This window comes from Eurypyga helias, unplaced genomic scaffold (genome assembly GCF_000690775.1).
Source record: "Eurypyga helias isolate BGI_N326 unplaced genomic scaffold, ASM69077v1 scaffold4825, whole genome shotgun sequence".
Lineage (NCBI taxonomy): Eukaryota > Metazoa > Chordata > Aves > Eurypygiformes > Eurypygidae > Eurypyga > Eurypyga helias.
The window spans coordinates 65,662-91,304 of record NW_010252004.1 but is presented as its reverse complement, the minus strand read 5'-3'; the positions used below and the strand labels follow the sequence as shown (position 1 = coordinate 91,304).

Below are 25,643 nucleotides of genomic sequence, written 5' to 3'. Positions count from 1 at the left end.
TCATTGCCTGTGTCTTACTTCATTATTCATAACACTTATATAGATTGTAGAAGCTGTTAACACAGCAGCCCAGTTTTAAGAGGCAATTTATTCACTTCATTGTTATACAGGCCAGCTCCTGAGGTGTGCTGAGAGACCGTGACTTTTACTGGCACCAGCAACCACAGGTAAGCAAGACAACCTGGTTGCATGGCTTAGCTTCTGTCAAGTAAGTAACTTCAGCTGCACGAGTACCCCCGTGCAAGTGAGGGTCAGAAATATCAGCGCTTTTCAGGAAAGAATTCCCCCCTGCATAACATGTTTAACAACTTCTTAGTTCTGATAGACTATTTAACATTTAAATAAAGCAAACTATGTGACTTGGACTTTGCAGGTAGGTCCAGAAGGCAAAGCAGGTAACCTCATGTCAGTTAGTTTGAAGCTCATGTATATGTTCCCTTCGATGGGGCTATTCCCATGCTACAGACATGAATAAAAGATTTTGTAGAACAATACGTTTTAAGTCAACCACAGCTTATAGCTTGAAACATTCATTTTTAGTGGCTGCTGATAAAGGAAAATAAATCACACTCCTTCAGATGGAGAAGATGAAGTCATTTAACCCAACAATGATGTATTAAATTACTCTATGGTGAGCCAAAGCCTATAAATGAGCACACTGGGTGGCAGCAGTTAATATATACACTGATTATATATAAAATCACTAAGGCATTTTAAATTATATTTATCAATATATTTTGGATCCTGTAGTACCATTTCCATAACGTAATGTATCAGAAAAGATGATCTAATAATAATTATGAAAATAAGATACTTATGTATAAGAATGTCGTAAGAAAGCAGTAAAAAGAATAATTTTGCATATTGGTAGATGATTTTCCCAGAGATGATGTCAGGCCATGTCATGTCACTCTGACAAGTTTTCTGTAGTTAAATTCCAGTTTAGAGAGGAAACCTACAATCTTTATAGCAGGTATTTCTGGCAGATCTTTTTCGGAGTTGTAGCTAAGCTGTTTTGGATTTGTCCCTTAGGACATGGGAGCCATGACTGTCTGGGTCTATCCATGCTGTTAACTAAGAGGCTATCTGAATGACAATACAAACTTTGGCTCCTTTGAGCGGTATCTTTGAATATTCTCTTCCCTTTGCACTTCATAAAATTAATTATTCTTATGCAAAGGAGTTATCCCAGAGAAATTCTATAAAAGAAGGTATCAAGGAAAAGAAAGGATAATTAAAAGTGACTTAGAGATAAACCTGTGGTGTTTTGTGCTCCACTTTGCAGCAGTTCAGCAACCGAATGTGCAACAACAGTGACATTCATGAGAACAGGTACTCAGAGTGCAGAAGACAAAGCTGTGGAGCCACGGTGCGGGCAGTCACCTCTATCAGCTCACTGAAGAAATCCTTTCAGAGCAGAGGATGCCATTGTGTAAGTGGAAGAAAAACTCTGTCAGCTTCAGATATGAGCAGATCTGTGTAGTTTTATGACTGTTTTAGCAGCAGATATGGATAAGAACGTAAAGTAACACCTTAGCTGTTATACAGTGAATTATGTCATTTGTTTTCCATCTTCGTACAGTGGGATCGTCTTTCCAACAATCACATAACTTGACAGTATGTGCTTATGTGCTGTCAGAAGCAGGCGAGTTGCTTTCATTTGGAGACCTTTATTATTTTTGGTGACAGTGAGGTACAGGTCTTGGTGACATGAAAAGAATTCAGAAAGTTCTGAAGAAGGGGATTTATTTTCTTATTGGTCAAACCCACTATTTTAAGAAGTGGTATGGGAAATCTTTTTTGAAATGCTTTTGATTCTGCACATTGGCTCAGTTGAGTGAAAGCACTCCAGGATTTTTTAACCAGGGATGAGTAGATGAAGAAAACAAAGCAGTTTTAATCCTAATTAGGCACAGGGAAACTTTTAAGAGATGGGGCAGCTTAGGAAAAGATGAGCGTCATCTTAACTGGCTTGGAACCAGACTGAGTTTTGTTTGCCAGCAACATCTTTGGGCCAGGAAGGATATTTTGCATACAGAGTCTTGCATGTGTCTGGCAGAGAGCTGAGTGTATAGATGTTGTCTTATAGAAAATATCATCTGTAACACTTCCTGGTAGGAATGATGACAGGTATGCCTACATCAGAGAACATCCTTTATCTCCAATAAAACACGCATCTGTTCTTTGCTTGCAGAGTGTGTTCTTTCAAAACAAGGTACAGATCAGAGGCACAGCTCGCTAGCTAGGAGGCAATTCATTAATAACAAGGCTTGATGAAAGCTCTGCAGTTTTTCAGCTCCACGGTTTGCAAAGCTGTGGGATTTCATGAGGTTCAGAAAGAAATGTAAAAAGGACTATTGTGTGCACCAAAGGCACCTTCTTCAATAGCTTGTTGGCCCAAAAGACTTTCAGCCAATAGACCATAAGGAGATCATGATTAAAAAGAAAAGCAAGTGTAAAGAGGGAACAGGCTGAAGTTTCTGAATAGTTGAGTAAAACCTCTTTAGTTTCACTAGATGGTGCTGTAAAAATTCTGAACTTTTGATTTAAGACTGAAAAACAAGACATTTGTTTATGTAACTGCAAGAATATATATTTTTTTAATGCCCCCTACTCCTTCCTGTTACATATCCTGGGCAATGCCTTATAAAAGCACTGTAAGGAGAGCCTTAATAATAATGTAACAACAGGATATGGTGTGTTTGTCCAACAGGCTCATCTACGTGTATGATGCTTTATATTAAAAAGTATCGCAAAGGACCCTGAGAACGCATATATCTTTTTATTTTCTTTTATTTTTAGCTAGATATGGTTGGTTGAGGTCAAAGTGACTTAATTCTGCTTGGCTGAACATTCAAACAGTAATGGAGACCTGGTGCACCCACTCTTGTGTCTGTATTAGCATAACACAGCTGGTTTCACACCTGATTGGTAGAAGGACCGTTGACATTTGGCTATTTAAAAGTTACTGTAGAGAATGCTCGGAGTGAAATGTCACTATATTGTACCTCTCCACAATTAATAAATAATGAATGGGTTTAAAATATCAGTTTTCACAGAAACAAGTAATCACTTTTAACCTCTGCACCATCATTTCTGGATGTGTTTGGATCATATGCAGTACTGCTTTTTCACATTCAAGAAATGAATAGGAGTAATCAGTCTTCTACAAATGTAATTTTCCTATAGGTGTCTACAGATTTCCCATCCAGCTCTATGGTTTCTCTCTCAGGTTAGAAACTTGCCTGGTGTTCACACCATAGACCCCCACAACGTTTGCAGTAGTCAGAGAAAAGAAATGTTTCCTTATGCCTAGTTGCAGAGATCTATCACACAGGTGTCTGCATATGGGTTAGTTATCCCATTATTCTGTCCTACAAAAGGGAATGGGTATTTCTAAGGTATCTAGGATAGCTCAGCTGAACTGCATCTGGGTTTTTTTTTTTTTATTTCTGCTGACCATAATGACAGTGACTACCTAAAATACATCTACACTGCATGTGTCTGGGGTTGAGATGAATACCACTAGTATTTCATAGAATCACAGAATGGTTTGGGTTGGAAAGGACCTTAAAGATCATCCAGTTCCAACCCCCCTGCCATGGGCAGAGACACCTTCCACTAGACCAGGGTGCTCCAAGCCTCGTCCAGCCTGGCCTTGAACACTTCCAGGGATGGGGCATCCCCAGCTTCTCTGGGCAACCTGTTCCAGTGCCTCACCACTCTCTCCGGGAAGAACTTCTTCCTGATATCTAATCTAACCCTCCCCCCTTTCAATTTAACCCCGTTAGCCCTTGTCCTGTCACTACAGGCCCTTGTAAGAAGTCTCCCCCAGCTTCCTTGTAGCCCCTTCAGGTACTGGAAGGGGCTATAAGGTCTCCCCGGAGCCTTCTCTTCTCCAGGCTGAACAAGCCCAACTCTCTCAGCCTGTCCCCATAGCAGAGGTGCTCCAGCCCTCGGAGCATCTTTGTGGCCCTCAAGGGCTCACAGCTGGAGTGCCAAATGTTAGTAATTTGTACAAGCTCTCCACAATGTACCTGTGAAGGGGTGTCTCCTGCAAACTGTCTGTACAGGCTGCTGTGACTGCTGCGGAGTCTGGGAGAAGAGTCCAGGAGAAAAGTAATGTGGATGCTGGCAAAATAAACTAAGATGGGTCTGAAAGATTAGAAGAATTCATTCAGCTTATCATCATCCTCAGCCTGGCTGCACACAGATCTCCCCAGCTGCCTTGCCTGTGAAAAGCTTGCCTCAAGCATGATGTTGTACATTTTCAGGTGGGTGTTGTCCTCTCTCTTGTGTGGCCCTTGGGCATGATGTATGGTGTTTAGGACCTGGGGAGAATGAACTAGATGATAATTTAAAAACTTTCATCAAGGAAATTATGAAATCGGTCTTATATTTTTAAATGTAAGGAATTAAAAAGGCAACTTTTGATTTCTTAAAGGATTCAGAGTTCGAGACATGTAAGGCAGAAAGCATGTAAATGTTTTACAGTCCTTATATTTCTCCTTAAAAGTACAAAACATAACCCCTGACATTAAGAATATTTCTTGATTTTTTTGTTTCAAGTTGCATTAGTCCAACTTCAAAATAAATCAAGCCTTCATGGAAAAGCATCTAAGGTGTTTTTTTTGTTTGCTTGTTTGTTTGTTTTTTAAATAAGATTTCTAGGTTCCTAATCAATATGATTTGTGAGATTCCAACATAGCAATGTTTTTTGATTGATACCACTCTTTTAATTTAAGATTATCCACTTTAGGAAATGGGTGGCAAAGGGCCAAAATGCATGCAAGGTAATTTATACTAGCAATGAACTTGCAATTGCAAAGAAAATTAAACCATGACTTTAAGTGGCCTAACTCCTCCCTCAGGCCAATTAGTTATTTTGTAAACAGAAGCAAGGGAGCCCAATCCCATTATGAAGAATTATGGCCACGGTTAGGGTGACAACACAAAAGCTTGGGAGCTTGAGAGCTGGAACTATGTTCTTCAGTGGACTTGGTGTCTCTTAAAATGTTCTGGTTTGAGAAAACAATAATTTCCCTTTTGAGCCAGCTGCTGGACATTAATATTGCTTTAAGAGCTAGAGATTTTGGCTGGAACATTCTGCCAGTCCCAGGGTTATGAGGTCCCTGTGTCTGATTTGGACTACTGGTTAAGGGACATTCTCATTTAACTTCAGCGCTGGGTTAAGGTGCTATGCCTTATCCCTCTCTTCTCCATACATCTAGGGTGCAGCTCAAAGAGATTGAAGCTGTGTTTTCATGTTGCTAAAATTCACTTTTGGACTGAGGTACTCATGTCACAGGGGCATGAATCTTTCTCTTTTTGGAGGCCCCATTCCATGATGTTCTAATTCCACCCCCAGATTGCATGAAGTAGCTGATGGCTAAGGAAGTCAGGGCATGAATCTTTCTCTTTTTGGAGGCCCCGTTCCATGATGTTCTAACACCCCCAGATTGCATGAAGTAGCTGATGGCTAAGGAAGTGTTAAATACCTAATAATATTTCCTTATCCCTCTTTGTCAGCCTGAAGGAAATATGAATAGATTCAGTTATTAAGATATTAAAGGAAGTTGGTTAAAACATTCTCTCCTCTGTGGGGACTTGAGGATTAGAGAGGTGTTTCCAGACAGTGCTCTGAATAATTTAGTGAGAGTGTTTGCCCTTAGAGATCAGCACCAAATGAACCATGAAATAGACCCTCACACTGTTATTTCCTAATTGACTTGATATGAAGACACTCTCAAATCAGGTGGCCTGACATAGATTTAATTACTTACAATGCAATACTATTATTTAGTAGTGGCAATACTGTAGTTGTAATGGTCCCAGATTCACGAAATTTCAATCCCATAAGAAAGGCAATATTTTTTATTAGGCTAGATGGAAGAAGTGCACAAGCTTTCAGGAACAAAGTCACTTCATTAGGTCATCGGAAAAATTGCTCAATAAATGTGACCTTCAGTTATTTTGAAGGAACAGCTCTGCTTGGAGTTCAGTATATCAGGTTTTTATTTCCTCCTGGAAACATAATTTCACTTTGCAAACAGCCTCATTACTATCCATTTGCAAAATAATTGCTGAGAGCTTTTTGTTTGCTTCTTTAAATGTATACAGTTGAAGAAACACAAGGTCTGATCAAGATGCAAGACAAGATACGGCAAAGAGATATTATACTACAAGCTCTTCTGCTTTATCCAGGTATGTGGGCAGTTTAATAAAGGTATTGCCTCTTCCTAAAAATCTTATGACTCTAAGCTATTATTTTTGTTAAGAAGCTACTGAAAACTCTCAGCAATCATCCTACAAATTGCTAATAATGAGGCAATTTTCAAAATGAAATTGTATTTCCAGTAGGAAAATAAAACCATAAGTAGTGAATTCTAAGAAAGCACCTTTTTGAGTAAGCTCAAATGTATTGAATATTTTGTGCAAAGAAAAGGAGTCATAGGATGCTTCAGAGCTGGAATAAAGAAAGAATGCTGTGGTGAAAAACACATGGGAACCTTTATGCTCAGACAAATTATGCAGCTCAGTTATATTATCTGGTACATGTGACAATGTTGGTGGAAGACAACGAAGACCTGGGGTTCAGCTGGAAATGTAACTGTTTCACACATCTTATGGTGTAAGATTCTGGAGCAGATCAGTTTTCTCTGTCAATGTAATATGTGCATGAAAAAAGTGGCTTACGTTTCTTTAACCTAAACTTAGTTAGACTGTCTATGTTGGGTGTGTAGTTTTCGTACAGAACTCCTGTAATCAGTGGACAGAAACAGACACCTCCAAAGGTGGGCTGTGGCTAAACCGAGTTGCCATCAGGAAGGTGCGTAGCTTCCTCCATCGATAGTTCTCCAGTTAGACTACAAAGTGACTTGTGTCAAAGAAGACATGAAAGCTGACTGGCTTGAATTTTGGCCACTGATGGAGAAATCATTGAACTAGTGCTTTCAGTAAGGCCCACCTCACACATTAAATGGGACTGACTCGTCTTCTTTTGTAAAGGTTTGAGTCTGGATTTTCTTTTTACTCAAAAAGAGTAAAAAGATTTACTTTTACTCTTTCTAGTTTTTACAATGACTAGAAATACAGATCTACTAAAATGACAGGCTAAGTCAGTATTCAGTAGAGTGTATCTCATGTATGACCAAATGCTGAGCCAGCCAATCGAGAGGTGAAAGTGGGCTATGGACTACTCACAACAATGAATTTCAGTAACGAGATAGTGAGATAAAGGGTAAGAACTCCTGTCTTTTAAGGTTATTCATGCATATCACACACCAGCTGCAAAGGTAGCAGGTCACCTCTTCCAACATCAACAGTGTTCATTGGCGTGCTTTATCCTACAACGTGCAAGCTGCATGCCCTATTAACACTTGCAAATTCTTCTGCTCTAAGGAAGACAAGGTAAAGCTGAGAGCACTGAATCATTTTTGCTAATGTTTTGCTCCGCTGAATCAGTTCAGCAACAGCAATCACTGTACCTCAGGGGGAAATGTAAAAAGAAAATGTTGATTTATTTGCCTGTTTAATGGTAGAAGCAGGGACACACTGATAGGCTTAGACTGATAAAGTGTTTCAGAGATCTAGAAAGGACATTAACAGCACTGCCTCAAACCTTCATCTGATGAGATATTTTTTTCTTGAAAGAGCCTTTAAAGTTGTGCTTTTTATTCTTTCAGTTACTAGACCATTAACTAGCCATTACCTGTTCATTCAAATAGATGTGCAAATGTAATAGAAGTTGTTTAACAAACTTTCCCAGCACACTTTCAACAGTTCCCAATAGCATCTTCATACAGTGTCTTATCTGCCACTGTCTGGTGGAGATCTGTCCTGGAACAGCAGACCAGTCTCTGCGATAGAGCTACCATCAAGATCTTGGAGCCGTGATCAGCTGCCCCATCCATCAGGGCCGTAGATAAATACCATGGAAAAACACTATTTTCAGAGAAACTATAGGTAAAAATTATTTATAGGGACACATGGTGTATAGTTATTTATGTCAAACGAATAGACTTGAAAGGGACCTCAAGTGCACAACCTTCTGCTGCTATGGGAAATTATGTTATTGCTGTTTAGACTAGAAGACACGTAGACTTTGTTCAAGGCTCTGCTTCACTCATCTTTCTCCCACTAATATTTTCCCTGTTTCCACTGTTCACAGTGAAATTCCTTCCCTGGCTAAAACTGTAGTTTTTTCTTAGCTGAGACTCGCATTTCAGCCACAGAACTGGTAAATATTTCATATGTACAAAGGAATTGCTGCATCAGCTTATTCTGTTGTCCATCAAATTGTCTGGAATCTGTGTATAGCAGCAAATAGAAAAATGTACTGCACAATCCCCATATTGAATTGAGGAGCGAGTGCACATGCACATTTAGAAAGTGAATCTCTTTCAGCTTTCGGAAGCACTCTTGAATTTCTCCTGTAGGAAGAGTACTAGGTATATATGTCCCATTAGTCAAGAAGAGATGAGATGATTCACGTACTGGCAAGTAGACAGATGGGCTTGTAACAAGAAAATCAAAATTGTAGGAGATGAAAAGTGACTGCAAGATTGAGGGGAGCCTTCAGAGTGTTAAGTACATTAACCTCTGCTTTCTACTTGCTGGGTGTTCGTAACCACCCTTCACATCACCACTGCTTTTGGCTCTGCTGTTCTTCCCATGCACTAAGGACACAGTGAGTTTTGGTGTAGGGATCCTTCAAGCCAACTTAATGATCCTGGTATTTATTTTATGATTCACATGCCTCAAGTTTCATGACTTATACTTGGAGATATTGTAATTCCTGTCTTAGGGCTGAACATTGCAACAGAGAGCAGGTGAGTTGATGTTAACTTATTGCTTCACGGCTGGAGCAAGGGGTGAGAAAGCAAATCAAAGGATCACTCCAGTGCCTGAGCCATGCTACAGCTAGGATTTGTGGACATTGATAGAAGTTTCTCTGCTTCTGATACCCCTGTGCATGAATATGTGTGTTGTTTCCCCTGCCCTGAAGAATTTTAGTATTCTTTGTACTCACTTGTTACATCCTCAGAGAAAATACACTTTCGTGGCAGCAGGAAGGAAACAGAAGGAAATGACTCACCCAGATAACAGAGATGAAATATCTTTTTACATTATATTCTGTATCTGCTAACAAAATAGCCATAAATATTGCAGTGATGCCAAAGCAGGCATCCTCTGAGATGCTTTTAGAGGTGTTTAGAGACAGGACTCTAACAGACGAAGAAATGAAAGAAAATCACCTTTTGACCCATTCCTCTGCCAGGTCCATCCAGTTTGCAGTTGAGAACTGTGTAGAACATCAGTTTGTGAAGAGTACTCATACATAGGAGGAGTTTCTGTTCCATGAAAATGAAGATGTAGTTGCTTTTTCAAATTACTATTAGAAAGTAGGTGTGATCTACTGGCCTGAGGAATATTTTTGATAAAAAGCACCACACTTGAATGAATAAAAAAAGGTAAATTTTTGATAAGATCACAAATCCTTTCAGTCATTGCTCTGAAACTTTTGCCCTAAGTAGTTATTTTGATTCATATGACCATGCACACAAAGGTAGTGAATATTTGGGAAAAATGTGTGTTAACGTAAAAATTTACACAAGGGATGTTTTGAGATTGGGTTAAGTTTCTTTCTCCCTCTGAGGCAGAGAAACATGACTGTCACTGAGCTGGTTCTTTCTGCACTGGGTGTCAGAAATGAGCAGAGGCAAGCTGGAAGGGAATAGTTCAGACTGTGCAGAAAGCTGAAATCCATTCACCTGCTCATCTGGGCTGCAGTTTAACAAGTACAGAAGTCAGCATGTGGCAGGTTTGCCTGGAAATACACTTTGTGGAAGTGGTGTAGGATTCAGACCAAGATCCATGTCTAGATTGCATCACCAGGTTGGGCTGAAGGTTAGTGCCACATTAATGCAGCTATGTTGGTTTGGTACCAGATCCCATTTAAGCAGTGTTAGCCTGGGAATATCTTTCTTTGCATTGTGCTCTACTGCATGAAGCAAACTTTTCTTCCAGAAATGTAGTGAAATGAAGGTTACTTCAGGAGAAAAGATACTCTCCTATGGATTATGCTTTCAGTTGCACCTTTCTAGTATAATTATTAGCTGCCAACAAAAATAGAGGTATGGTAAAAATGACTTAAAATTTAGTTATCTTTGGGATTAGACACCTGTGTTGTGACTTTCCAAAGTTTTCTTTATCACCTTTTGAAAAGAACAATTTTCTTGTGAATTCACTGGAATGCTAGGACACACCTGGATTAGTCAAAAAACTAATTTATTTCCCAATGGGACACACTGTCCAAGTGTGTCCTTATGAAATCCCTTCCTTATTCTCATCCTCATTAACACTGCTGTAGTCATGTTCTGAGCACAGACTCTGCCTTTTTCAGCCCCTGAAATAGCACCTCAGCATGCAAGAGAGACTAACAGATTACTTCTGGAAGCGCTGAAGTGCGCTTCCATAGGAGGTACTAGAGCAGAATCTTGTCCTCCCATTGGCTTTTGAGAGAAGAATTAGATGCTAAAATATAGGGGTAGGAATCCTGAAACAAATTATTTTCTCACATATCTTGTTCTTCCATGTCACAAGGAGAAAGAAGCAAACCTGACATCTTTTCAGCTACGTCGGGATGCCTTGCACAGATAAATTTACGTGAGGAATAATAGTGTAATTCAATGAGTTGCCTTAATTTCCCCCTTGTTGTAGAGACCAGTGGGATTGGAAAAGTGAGCACACATGGCTGGGGGATGAGAAGACTGTATGAGTCTTCCTGCTCTTCCAAGCACTTTGACTGCACAGACCCTTGGTGTTTGGGATTCACATGACATTTGCCAGTGAAACAAAAGATGAAATAATAACTATTATAAAACAAGCAGCAGGCAAACACAGAATTCTGTCATTTAGAGAAATTAGGTTACCGAGCCTTCTGTCTCTCAAACATGTGATCTGAAAGGAAATCATTGCTCAGTTTTTCAGTTATGTGTTTCTCCATAAACACAGAGTGTCTAATCTCATCCTCATTTACACACCCGCACAGGCGCTGCACAATCTAGAGATTTATAAGATGTCTAAAGGCCACATTATTAATATGACCAAAGCAGTTGCCCATAAATTATATATAAGCCATGGACCGCATAACTTTGTATTCAGTTTTTCATACTTCAGCTGAAGTGGTGGGTTGTATAAATACTCAAGTATAGGAAACTGAGATGGAGAGCTATTTGCTATTTTAGGCATGTCAAGGCACCTTCACCTAAATATGCTGCTACAAGTTTGAGGCCATTGCTGGCCTGTGGCTTCTACAGACTTTCCAGGAATGACACCCAGCTGGGTAAAGGCCAAAGGCAACATGCTTCCAGAGGCTTCCTGAGGACAGTGATGGAAAGTTGTTGCTGCTCTGTGTCTTGCTAATGCTGTATTTCCCATCCTTTTTGTATACAGGAGCTCAGTGCCCAGGGCAGGCGGAAGAGTGGTGGCTACAGGCAGTGGTGGCAGCTGGCAGAAGCACTTGTGCCTGAGTCAGCTGGGAAGCAATGGTCCAGCACACCTTGGTCTGTGCTGTTGGAGCTTATCTCAAGAGGTAAGAACACAATTCAACCTCTGCTCCTGCTCAGTCAGGCCAATTACTGTTAATTAGTACCACATGAAAGCACAAAAAGGAAGCATCTTTTGACAGTCTCTGCTAGGAAGCAGACACCATTAACAGGTAAGTCACAGACCTGCCATGGTAAAAGAAGTTTTAATGAACATTTTATTTGGAAGTTGTGCCTTAGAGATGACGTCTGTGTCCTGCTGCCAGCCTAAGGATCCAGTTTACGTGGTGCATCACACACACACAGTGTGTGGTACAAAGGGTGAAGATTGGACTGTTTGCCATGGTGATACCTCAGACATAAACTAGAGGCTGAAAAGGTCCAATACTATTTTAATTTCAGTCAATTGATGTCTATAAAGCCCTGAGTAACTTGGTCTGATCTCACAGCTGACCCTGCTTTCAGCAGGTGGTTGGACTAGAGACCTCCTGAGGGCCCTTCCAACAAGATTTATTCTTTAACTTTATGGTTCTATATATTATGAGTTTACATTATAGAAAATGAAATATATATGTATGAAAACATGCATGTATATAGATAAAGTGAAAAAATATATTAATATACACACATATTAAAAGCTTCAAGATAGGCTAAGTGGAGATTTTTGCCCAGGAACCTCTTGGAGGGGTAAATTTGCCCCAAGGAAAGGAACTGCAGATTCCCATCAGCAGCTAGGTCTGTAAAGAGTCAGCTGGTGGAATGAGAAATTGTAGAGGTACATCAGGAAAACCAGGGTGTCAAAACCTTGCTACAACTCTGTGTGTGTATGTCCCAATGTAGCTCGAAAATAGAGGAAATATGGGAAAATACTGTTAAGGTTCAACTGTTCCTCTGCTCTGAAATAGCAGGTCTCAGGTGTGCATTCAGAGTCTGTCCCTTAGTTGCTTTCAAGGTTTTAAATGCTATGACACGTTTGTGATCCCAGGAAAAAGGCAGTAATTTTTCCTATAAACTGTAGATTGTTTTTCACGTCTATATTTAACTAGTATCTTGGGGAATTCACTCTACATTTCCCTTGGGTTTTTGGCCACAAATCCATCATGAATTACGCTTTTAAAACTTTTATGATTAATAAGGTATTATATTCCTTCTATCCATTAAATATTTACCTTTGGTTTAAAGTGATGTTATGGCTTATTTTGCAAATAAGCATCCCATGGAAGGCCAGGGGGACCTTACTGCTGAGTTCTGGAGGTGAAGGGGGTCTGACTGATGGGTAGGAGCTCACTGGGTGAAATGGCAGTGTAACAGGGCCATCTGCTGCAGAGCCTAGGAGATGAGGTCTAGCTTATCCTGCCTGTCTACTGACGGGTACTACCTGCTGTAAATGTCCATCTGGCCTTTCAAGTATTTGTAATCTACAGATGCATCATTTATTGGTCTGTGCTCCATGCAAGTCCAGCAGGATGCTAAGCTTCAGAGTGGACTTTTGTCAGGAAATATTTATAGCCAAATCCCAGAGCAGGGGTCATGCAATGCTGCTGTGCTCAGAAGTGAGGTGACATCTGCCTGTTGCAGACCGTGACTTTTAAGGTCTTTCCTGCTTGGGTGGAACAGTTACCATATAAATGGTCCATAAAAGTATGTACCCACCACAAACATCACCAGTGTCTGAGAGTAAACGAGAAGTCAGGTTTGTGATTCAGCTTATTGTGTTTCATATTATTTGGGTGTTGACTGGAGCAGAGTGGGGAGGAAGAAAAATAAACCACACAGAACTTAGGACCAGGCAGGAATTTAAGTGTTGTCATAAAGTCCAGCAGATGAAAGGGGAAAAATCAACCTTTTCCTCATTTTGAGAAGTCATTCTGGTTAGCCACAGGAAAGGATTTTGCCCAGTATAAGCTAGGTTTGATGATATACGCTCTGCTATAGAAGAGGTGGATTTCTGAATATATTGCAAGGAAGGACATGACAGCGACTTTTGTAGCTGTGAAGGAAGATAGGGGTAGGACACTGATTGCAATAAACATATATGTTGCCCATTTTTTTTAATCTATTCTCTAGGGTTACTCCTTTAGCCAAATTCCTCCTACCATTTACTGTGGAGGTTCAGGAAGCTGCAGCAGACAGGTGGACATACATACAGACATGCATACATCCCTAAATATAGCAGACATGCATACATCCCTAAATCCAACTTTCCTCTGCCCACCCACTCCCACATCAGATTCAAGGCAAACTTAGTCCTGAAATACCATCAGCCCTGCTAACCTTGCTGCGGGAAAAGCTGGACCCCAGTCCCATACCCTTGGGTGCCAAGGCTGTCATCCTGCACAGCCAGCTCAGCAATTCCTCGCCAGATGCTGGTCCTTTAATGTCACTGCTGCCCTTCCTCACCCATGGCCAACCTGGAGCCCAATGCCCAGAGGAGAAGCTACACCAGCTAGCAACATGTGGAACACAGCTCTGCAGGACCCTGCAACTTTATCCCAAAGGATGGGCCTTCCCCTTTCACACTGCTTCTGCTAACATTCACTCTCCCGACACAAGTCAAATGTCGTGAGGTTTGCGATAGCACTGTGGGCAATGATAACACCTCTTCTCTGTGCCATACTGTCAGCTTAAAGGGCCTAGAACAGTTAGCAGAGCTGGTTGCTGCACTGGCCCCTCCATCCCTCAGAGGGAAGAAGGCTTCTGGGTATGTGGAGCTCTGCTTTGCACTGGGGTTCGTCCCTGGATTCAAAGCCCTCCCAAGAGTCCTCCCACACACTGCCCTCAACCAAGCAACGGCTGGGTGCTGGAGAGAAGTTGAGTTTACTCTGGGCTTCTCCCATGGAGCACTTTACTTTGGTTCAGCACTTCTTTGTTGTTTGGTAATAAAAGCTAAACCAGCTTCTTCTACCAGCACCTCTTTATCAGAAGAAGAGTATCACGATTCAGGACATCAAATGCTGCACTTGTGCCCTCAGGAGGGAACGTAGAGGATGGGAAGAACAAGAAGATGTACCAGCCCATATCTCTTTGAAAGGCCAAACAAGCACTGAGATGGAGTGAGTGTGTTTATCTAGGGGCTGGTCTTTGCATTCTCAGATCCTGGTGCTGGAAGTGGGAATTAGGCATAGGTGTCTCTTTCCTCCTTTAATGAAAAGATTCAGGATATCATGACATTTGTCATATATGTCTTACTGACTTGCAAGAAAATGATGTGCTTGGTGTATCCCACAGGCAATAAGGAATGAACTCGCACCCTGCCTTCGTGCCACACTGAAGTTCTGTGGAGTTATTTCTATTTCACAAAAAAGGAGAAATAAGTAGGACCCCAGAGATACTAATGAAATATCTGTCACACAGCATGTCAGTGGCAGTGGCAGCATGAAAGTGCACAAATCCTGACCAGTCCTCTACTGCAACCCTGCTGTTAGCTGGTCCCTGTGTATTTCCCGACAGATCCCATTATTGCTCTGCCTGAGAGTCTTGCTTCAGGCTTTCAGCTAAATGGCAAGTGAAAATCTCAGTTGCTCTATGCTCTATCTGTAGTCAATAGCAAGAGATGTAGGGGAAAATCATGGGCTGAACCTCAATATGTAAGTGCTGATCCGCTCCATTAACTGTGATCAGAGACTAACCAAAACTAATTCCAGTTCTCGGGTAAATGTCTAAAATTGCACAGGCCCACACCAGTCATATAAATGCACCCTATCGTATACTCAGAGCAGTGTGCTTGAAATGCACCATCACCTGTTCCTGGAAGCTGGGAGAATACATTCAGCGCCATTTTTTGGTGTTGTTTTTTTTTTTTTCATGACAAGCTGCAGGTTTGTGTATACAGAGCTCATCTATCTGTACCTCTGCTTTTCAGCTGAGGAGACGTTGCTTAAATAGCTCTGTGTGTGTGAACATGGTTATCTCTATTGTTCTGCTTCTTGCCTGATTCCTTTTGGTGGGTGTGGATCACTGCACAGGCTAAAGCAGTACGAAAATTCCCAATCTGACTTGGTTGCAGTGTGCCTGATGGGCTGATAGCTTCCATGCCATCCTTTCTGCATTGGGGATATGTTGTCAGATTTGGAGCTGGAAATATGAGAGCATCACTGATCAAATGTACCAGGCTGCAGGGTCCTGGAATTATATTAACATCACACCCAGAGAGTTTCTTCAACCAGAAAAGAGCAAAGGTAAATTCTTGGTCCAATGCAAATCAATGACAAGACTTGTATGTATTAAAATTTCATGTCTTTCTGAAAGGAAGAAGGCATGGGAGATTTGCTGATTCTTGTGCTACATAAAAAAATCACTCATCTGCTTTCAAAAATCACTGACATGAAAACATGGATTCACATTACACTAGAAGAACCAGTAACAAAGTAACAGGAGATGAGCAAATCATGCTGTAAGTTAGGAAAAAATATATGCGCAACAAAGCCATTGGGTAAGTGCTCGACAGGTTTTTTTAATGTTTTAAGTTGGAAATTAAAATTAGCTGAAACTAAAGCTCTTCAGAGTTTCAAAGATTTTCATGTTGGTTTTTAAACAAATTAATTTAATTCCAAAAAGAGCCTTCAGTTTTCAAAATTGCGAAGTTGTTGACTTACTTTTTTCCAGCTTGAACAGCTTCAACTTCCAATTCATAAGAAGTGTAAAGTTATTTCAATCAAAATGAATTTTTTTTTTTTTGGTCTGTATCTAAATTAAAATTTTCCTGGAGTTTTGGTCAAAGAAAATTGTGGTTATTTTAACTTTATGTGTAAATGCTGAGTGGAAAAATGCTTGGGTGCTTAAAAAAACTCTGCATGATAGAAAAATTATTAAGAATCATGTACTGGAACCAAGATTGTCAAGTGACAGACTAAATCTGGACTCTATTAAGAGTGTATGCATTTAAGGCCACAAAAGTACCTGGAGCATCAGAAAAAATTTCAAAATAATTAAAGTTTGAATTAATGAACTGCCTTTTCCTTTGGATAAGCTGTTACTGCTCTCAGGTGTCTTCCTGGCAGGGGCAGAAGCACATTACACACCATTGCCATCCCTTGTGATCAGCCTGCCAGGACCCAACTTCTGTGAAGTTCTGTGCTCCTAAAACCTTTTGATTTCAAAAATTTCAAGACATTCAGGTGACCTCTGAAGGAGGGAAAAGTTCAAGATCCAACCTGACAGTTTCACATAGTTTCCGTCGTTATTAATCTATCATTATTGAGGGGCTCTTGGGATGGAGCATGTTGTATCATACACATATTTATCCTTCAATTCCTCTTGGAGATAGTTCTCATTCAAAGCACAGCATGGTGTTTCCTATCAACTCAGTCAGCTGAAAATATCAGTTTAATAATACATAGAAATGCAAGCTCAACCTAGATGCTTCAGAAGAAATTTAGACATGTAACAACAAAAAGACATGATGCTCTACACTTTACTTGTTTCCATTGTAGATCTATTTAGCCTTGCTATGGTGTAATATTAATAACAAACCTAAGCTTAGATCTATGTGATGGCAAATACAGAGATGTCATGAGCTGCACGGCCAGTCCCCATGAAGTTAGCTTATATCATTGCCAGATCATCCACTCTCTCTACGCAAGCCTCCGGCACAGCTAGCGTTTTATACTTTGTCATCAAGCCTAAAGACCTGTAACACAGGTAATTGCACTATCCCACATATTTACATATTTTATACTGGTCTGGTTCTATGGCAGGAATTATTGTCTTATTATTGCAAAGACATTAGCCATTGACCAGGGTCCAGCTATTATGTAAATTCATAAAACAACGAGGAAGAGAAGGCCAAGTCTTGGCATAGGCCTAGTAGGGAATTGCCTAGTGAAGCAGGTGGTGCAATGGCTGTTGGTCTCCAGACATCTCCAGCCGAAGCCAAACTGGCTGTGAATGAAATGGAAGTTGGTGTGTGGAAGTACATAACGTTTCCAAGACCACCTGTTGCCTCCTTCACCTCTTCCTTCTGCTGGAAACAGGAGAGGTATCAAGCTTGGTTTTATTTAGATTTCGCACCATGCTCCTTGTCCCTCTTCTTTCTCCCTTCTTGTGACAGGCATGGCCTTGCCTGGGTACCACCCTGGCCTGAACTTTGATAATAGGTGCTAGTGGAAATTCATCTGGCTCTTACTATGACTAATGAACACTTCATTAATTGCAGTGACATGCTGTATGTACCAAAAGAGAAGTTATTACCTGTAAAGTTTACTTTCAGGAGATAATCTTTGTACAGCTTCCTGCCATCCAGATGCTTCATGGCATCACAGAGTTTGGTGGTATTTGGACACAGGGTCCGCTGCATTTTATGCAAGGCATGGGCCATCGCATAGACAGCATTCACAACAAACATGATCTTGGACTCTTGCTCATAGTTGGAACTGTTGATGGTGAAGTGCTTGTCACAAGCCTTTTTATGTGGTTTTCGGTTCTGGAGATTACACTGGAATTTTTGCTCCCAGAAGTCCTTGAACCAGGGGTTGCGCTTGTTATTGTAAGGGCTAAGGCTTTGGAAATACCTGTCAAACTCTTTAACTGGATGGGAAGCAAGTTCCAAGGTTATTGCCCCAGAGGCTATGTGCTCATTACCCTTGACGATACTCTCTTGTGCTCCCCATCCGTCACTGGCAATCCAGGTAAAGGAAACGTTGAAGCGGTTGGCAGCTGCAATGAGCTCCCGAGAGTCATCGCCTCGCATGAAGAGCACCACCACTCTGGCGTTGGGTTTCTGGAGCAGCTCTCTGATCACGCCGTCGTAGGACTTCCTGATGTTGGACCGGCCCACTTTCTCAGAGGTGGCAATGCAGATGTTGCGGAGGCGAGCTTCCTGCTCGAAGGCTTCAATCCCTGTCTCCCCATAGTCTCCTTCTGAAGCAACTGTTGACACGTAAGTCCAGTTGAAGTACCGTAGGATTTCAGCCATGGCTTTTGCTTGGTAGAAGTCAGGGGGCACTGTCCGCGCAAAATAGTCGTAGCGGGACTTGTCGCTCAGCTTGGCACTGGTGGAGGCGTAGCTTATCTGGGGAATCTGGAAGAGTCTGAGCAAATTTGCCACCTAGAGGGGGAAGAATACAGGTTTTTTAAAAAGGGTGATATTTATAAGACTAATGGAAAAATCTAGGTAAAGGCATAAACAGTGTTTTTTTAATGAGGTGTTCTGACAGTCACAGATTAAGGGTGTTGATAGAGGATGTTGATAATTTATTCTGGTGAGAGCAATGCACTGTGCATATGCAGAACGGCTGTTCTCCTCAGTTAATTTATAGAATCATAGAGTGGTTTGGGTTGGAAGGGACCTTAAAAATCACCTAGTTCCAACCCCCCTGCCATGGGCAGGGACACCTTCCACTAGACCAGGTTGCTCAAAGCCTCATCCAGCCTGGCCTTGAACACTTCCAGGAATGGGGCATCCCCCAATTTCTGTTGAGCTGACTCTGTTTAAACCAACAGAGAATTCGACAGAAACAGCTAATGTACTTCAGTCTCAGCTCCTTACTAAGGTTTGGGAATTTGCATGTCTTTCCTGTTTGTAGTGTGATTCATCTTCTCTAAGACTCATTGTATTTGATAACCAAATGCACAGATAAGATATACATTTCTCTTTTATGCAAATATCACAGATATACATGTACAGGTCTTTTACACAACTTCTGACCACACTTATTCCAGCTCTAAGTCCCCATCCTTCCTAGCTATTATTCTTTTAAACTCTATATTCTGACCTCATCTGGCTACAGTCTTCCTGAGATGGAATATTTGTTGCATGTTAGTTCTCCTCAAGTGATGCAGAATGTCATGTTAACCTACAGCTTTTCACAAATAACAAAAAACTTCTAATAATCTCCAATTGACCTTCTTGTGTGGTTTATGTTGTCCAAAGTATTTTTTTTTTCCCATAAGATACTATGTCCCTTGCTTACATATTCCCAAATCTACTCTGTTGCTCTCACAGCAGTGTAGCTCCTGATTATATCTGTAAAGAAATGAAGAAAAGTTATGTCATTTTTTTCCCCCCCCTGTAACTTCTCTTAAATGACAAAGGGAAGACTTTGGAGTTCTGGTCTTGGTGAGTGGAAGCTCTGTCCAGTAAATTAAATTTAAAGATGATCTTGGGGTACAGGCTGACAAAACCATTTGAAAAGCAATAGTGTACTTGAGATTCCTAAGGGAAAATTATTAGAAATTGCCCAGTCAATTAATTTTTCACATTTTCCCCAAATGTTTCTCTGACCACAGACTATGTCTGTGAGAATTCAAAGGCAAAGGACTGTTTTGAAAAAATGTTATGGAAAATGGCAAATTTTGAAGGCTCAGACGTCAATAGCAAAACAGACAGTCTGGTAAAAATAACTAAAAGAATTTTACTGCTTTTTTTTTTTGGCAACCCTTATCTCTTGGGTTTTTATAGATTTAGATTCTGTCTTTTCTTTAGTGCAGACACTGGACCAGTGTCTTGCTGTGACTCCATCTCCCACTGTAAACTGATGTAATCTCGTGGCCAGACTCTGCTGTCAAACCATACTTTCACAGTGCCTTTCGCAATCACCTCAGCCATCTGAAATGGGGGATTTCAGGAGAACTTTGTTTTCCTTTCCTTCTGGGGCACCAGGGAAGAGAAGGTGGGATGCCCTGGCATCCCAGCTGTATCTGAGGAGCTGAAGCATGTCCTTATAAAATAAATCATTAGGACTGGTTTATTTTAGTTTAAACCAAGATAGAACCTCTTTTCCACTGCTTGGAAGGATTTTCCTGACAGGGAGCTTTGACTAACACCCTGTGTTTTTGCCTATGGATGTAGGCACATGCCTGGGAAGTGCTGTGGCTGCACAAGATGCTGTTCCTTAGGAAACAGCTGATGCATCCTTAACCACCATGCTAGGTGGTAATGTGCATTAAACTGCCTTGTACTGGAAATGTGGGATTTAATTTCTATTGTGGTGATTGAAATGAAGAGCTTTAAAGCAACAGGGTGGGCTGAGAGGCTTGTTTTGTCACTGAGGTGCAGTGGATGTTCTGAGCATTGTTAACACTCTGTGGCTTTGTAAGTTTTCATTACATGCCCACATATCCACATGGTTTGGTTCACGTCTTCACTCAAAAAGAGCACTTTGATTTGGTAATAAGAATGTCCTCAGTATAGCTATTCTGGAACATTTCTTGCAGAGCCATGTGGGCTGGAATAGCTATTCTTGTCTCAGTTTATTCTAGCAGGAATTATTTTATTTGAGCTAAACCATAATAAGGATATGCACACATATCATTCTGCATTTTCCTCCCCAAAATGGCTAAAAAAGAACTCAATTTTCTAGCTAAAGCCGTGCTATTCTGTGTGTAGACAAGCCTTCAGCTCACAGAAAGATACTCCTAAAAACTATAACGCTTATTTATTTATTTATTTATTTATCTATTTACGTATTTATTTTTAGTCTAAGCACCAGAAGTATTGATATGCAGGGAAACAGAACTACATCCCCATCTTACAAGGGGAGCCTGAGCCTTGGATGTCACTATACTTCTAGGGCCCCGGCTAACTGCCTGCAATTCTGCTTCCTGTGATTTGGGGAGAAGAAAGCTTTCCTGTGGCAATGCTGTTTGCTGTAACGCTCTTCAGTGCAATGCTATCCGGATGGTTGGGGTTTCACAGACAAAAAAAAAAAAAGAATAAGTCTGATAAGTCATATGGGATAGTGACCCTATTGTACCTGAGAGCTGCGATTGATATGGGACTTCAGTGAAGTTTTATCTAATTCAGATCTGTACACTCTTCTAGAAATTCTTAAGTTGGGGATTTCCTAGAATATTGCAATATCTTGATTTTAGGGATTAATTTCTCAAAAGAGCTCAGGTTTCAGGCACTTAGCTGATGCAGCCAGTTTCAGAACAGTCCCTCCTTCCAGCCATTTCCATGCTGATTTAAACATCTGATTCCAAAAATCAGATCCTGATTAAATGAACAACATGATAAGGGTATGGGTAAGAGGCTCTGGAGAGGAGCTGATATCTAAGGCTAAGACACAGCCTGAGATATTCTGCATTGTCTCAGTGTGGTAGAGGACAGTGCATTGTGAAGCAGAATTATGTGCACTGAGATTGAACCAGCTGAGGTGCACCTACACCATAGCTCCATGCTGCCTTGGGATGTCAGCAACAGCTTCAAAATTTCAGTGTAGATCCAACTTCTGCTAACCGAATTAATCTATTCTGGCAAAGCTCCAGGCAGCAATTTAATCAAGCCATGGTGCATGCAATTAGAGCCTGAAATCCATATGTTGGCACTTAAGTAGCAGTAGTAGCCTGTTTTTTTTGCTGTGAAAACCAGCGGGTTTTGCAGATGCTTAGCACCTTTGAAAATAAGACTGGATGTTCCATTGCTGCAGCTTTAAAACAACTGCTTTGCACAGCTTGCTCTGAAAAAAGTGTGTAGATATAGTCAGATTCCAGCACGATGGGAAACCTTCATCTGCCCTCGTGCTGCTGGGTTTATTTATTAGTGTAGCCACTGTCCTGTGCTAAAATGTCCACTTCCAAGCAAAGCTGGCTCTCACCCAGCTGCTAGGTCAGCAAGTGATGCATAAGGAGCTGCCCAACATGAGCATGGCAGAAAGTCCAGCGCGAGCCATGTCCCTCCATCGGGACAGACTGTACCAGCAAATCCTCAAAATGGAGTGGCCAGGGCCGTGCCAGAGACAACTGATGTCCCTCTCACGGCGTAGGGGTCGCATCTGTCACCTCTACTTCTCTGGGCATCAGGGACAGTACAAATACTTATGGGAAATTGCTAATCTAGTTTATAACTGAAAATGGTTTCCTAATACTTTTCTTCAATGAGCAGTGAATTAGGTACAGCTATCAAACGTGTGAATCTGATTTCTGAGTGTATTTCTGGCCATTCAAGGGTCCTGATGATAGATGGGGTCAGGTAGACAACACATATATGTCTCAGAAACTCATATATGGATTTATTGGATCCCATCAAGCATATTGCCTATCCTCTATAGGACTTTCTTTTCCTGGCAGTAAGTTTTATTCTGATGTTTTTGGTTAAAATTTCCCTTTTTAACAGCTCAGGGGCTGTTAAATGTGTTGTTTGAATGTGTATAGGGCTGGGGAGCACAGGAAACACTTTGGGAAAAAACATCTCAAAAGTGTTAGAACAGATAGGGTTTCTTCACAAGTGTGTATCACACCTTTGGTGGGCAGAGGAGGACCCTTGTTAGATGGCAGTGCTCCCTGCACTTCTAAAATTTTACCACACAATAATCTCATGGCACTTAACATGGCTTAATGAATCTAGTTTCACAGAGCTCCTTTGAGACAGGGATGAGCTCCTGTGGATGTTTTGAACGGGCAGTAAATTAGGCTGCTGAGCAGAATGGGATTGAGGTAAAAGAGGTTTCTCTCTGCTGAGAAACCGGAGAAATCCCTGTCTCTCTGAACTGCAACCTCTCCTAACGGAGATTCGGTTGCTGGCTTTGTTCTCCTGAAAAAGTCTTTCTGTTCCTGAGGATAAGTTACTTGTCCAGATTCCTATGGCAAGACTGTGGCAAAGCCATGTCCTGAGGATTTCCTAATGTTTAGATCATTGCTATAACACAGGAACTGAGCTTTTGCTTTAAAGAGATGTTGACTGCTGCAAGTGTAAGTTCTGTCTAGTTCCTAAATGACGGTGACTTACAGTGTGGGCTTTATGCTATTATTTGGGTAGCTGCAGGTCAAACTACAGCTAAAACATTTACTCTAATATTTTGTTTTAAATTTCTTATTTGACTTTTCTTTTAAATCTAAAAATATTTTAACCAAATTTTGGCAGAAAGTGTCATTTTAGAAAGGCGAGAAAGAAATATTGGTTCTGAAAGGGCTGGAGTGTGGTTGCGCAGTAAGTGGTGGGCATAAACCTAATGGAAAGAATGTTATGCCTGGGACATTATACTAGGCACTACTGAAGACAGTCTCTACACAGGGGCTATGCCACCACCTGCAGCAGAAAATATCCATTTGAAATCAGCTGGACTTCAAGCTCTGACCCCAGGAATGCATCGGCAATGCGGACATCCCAGTTCTTTTAATTGTTAAAGGTCAGTGGCAAGGAACTAAGCCAGAAACAATGAATTTATTTAGGAGTCCCAGCCTGGCCTGTACTCCAGTGAAATCTGACATGTTGCAGGACTGAAGCAGTGGTTCCCACCAGCTTTTTCTCTCTTTGATGTTGAGGGCTCTTTACTACTTAGTGAGTGCTGTTCCTTAACAAAATTCTTTCCAAAAGGTAACTCAGGAAAAAACAATTAATTACCAAACAAATAAAAATGTCTGTGTTGTTTATTACAGGGGGAAGGGAGAAAACAGTGTTTTCAGCCTTGCTCATCTCCTGCAAATTTTGGCAATGAAGCTGGAAAAATATAACGAAATATTCTCAGCAATTCAATAGCTGTCACATCCAGAAAAGCATTGTTTGAACAGTAAAATAATTGCATCTGTGAAATGAACATCAGTAATAGGGAATACTGTCAGAATAACATCTAGGATTTGTGCAGAGGACCCGGGAACTTCCTTTTATATGCATGTTCTGTGTAATAAAAAATAAACCAAGAAGGACATGCAGAGAAATGTTGGAGAGAAGAATTGTTTGGAAATCTTTTTTTCTTTTTTCCTGCAGGGGATAGCACAGAGAGCTGTCACATATGCACTCTGCTTCCATACAGAAGCTAAACACTCAGCTGGCACAATAAGAAGAGGTCTGGGCAGAAAACCTTGCTTTCCATGAGGAGTGCAACTCTTCTTTGAGACTTGGTAAACCTGACTGTGAGTGACTCATGTCACATTTATACATGATGAGAAAAGGGACTAAAACTGGGGTTGATAGTTCTAAAAGCATGAAATGGCTTCTGGAGTTAAAAGAGCTATCATTGATAAATATGGTTATTTAAGACTCATTGACTGATGCAGAAGGGATAAAATGAGTATGGGCGATGTGAAGATGTCCCTAACTAGTTCCTATTTTTGGCCACTGTTTCTTGTAGTTGCATCCTTTCCCACTCATAACACAGTAGGGCTCCTTCTTTTTTACCTGTGATCTCGTGGTTTACTTGCCTATCCTTGTAATATCATTTCATTTCCCTTTGACAAAAGGAGAAAATACTCACACTGAAGAAAAAAATAAAATAATAACCCCCCCACACACACACACACACAAAAAACAACCTGCAAAGGAATCAGTTAAAGTGACATCTTCAAAGAAGCCAGCCAGAGGGAGGTACTCGCATGTCTTTGAAATCTCTAGGAAAGACCTGTCCAGTGCTGTTTGGGCACTTTGAAAATCTCAGCTTAGTGACTGTTCAGTTTCTGAATGTGGAATAGAAACAAAGAGAGGAACAAATAGCAAGGGTCTGGCTGAGAGGTAGCAGAGGGAGAGAAAGAACAGAGATAAAACAGGGATTTGTTTAAAGGAGACACCAGGAAGTCAGCAAGTGCAAGTGTTGCCTAAATGCCAGTGGGACGTGGCCCATCTCACAGATAGATCTTTTAATAAGGAGCTGGTTTAATTTTGCAAGCACAAAATCACCTGAGGCTGTTGTGGCACAGCTGAATGCAAATCCCCTCTCAAGCACGGAACAAATGGCATATGCGGACTGTGGTCCATGGGTAACCCACACAGTCCTCCACATGTATGTCTTGCCTGTAGCCCCATTAGGTCCATTGAAAAGGGGACAGAGCCCCATATATTTTGCACTTTTTCCAGTGGTTATGGAAGTCACAAGGTATTGTTAATACCCTGGTTGGAAGATGGTTTATCCTTGGAGGAAGAAAATGGAAGTGAATAGCTTTCAGGCTCTATGAGCCCTTGGCAGGCTCATGTGGCTAAGGAGAAATGAAAGCCAGTAAAAGATTGCCAGTAAATGAGTACATATTCTGAATTTCATGCCAGATGGTCACTCACTCAAGACAGAGACTTCAGCTTTTGTGATAGCAGTAATGTACCTTTAAACCTTCTCTAGTGGTTTTGCTACAGTTTGCTTGAGACACAGCAAGGCATTCAAGAGAAGACAGCTGGGTACTGGTTTCTATTCTGCCATTTTTCCTGGATGAGGGTCTAATTTGGGAATAACT

The 25,643-nt window shown here is 41.0% G+C and overlaps 1 protein-coding gene across 2 annotated transcripts in view; it reads right to left on the bottom strand.

Annotated features, from left to right (window-relative positions):
• Positions 1-25,643, bottom strand: part of GRM3 (glutamate receptor, metabotropic 3) — a 45,516-nt gene that overhangs the window by 15,002 nt on the left and 4,871 nt on the right. For both annotated transcript variants that reach the window (XM_010152199.1, XM_010152198.1), the window contains exon 2: positions 17,739-18,594. In XM_010152199.1, the coding sequence (XP_010150501.1) occupies positions 17,739-18,594 (856 nt within the window). The remainder of the gene's footprint in view (positions 1-17,738; positions 18,595-25,643) is intronic.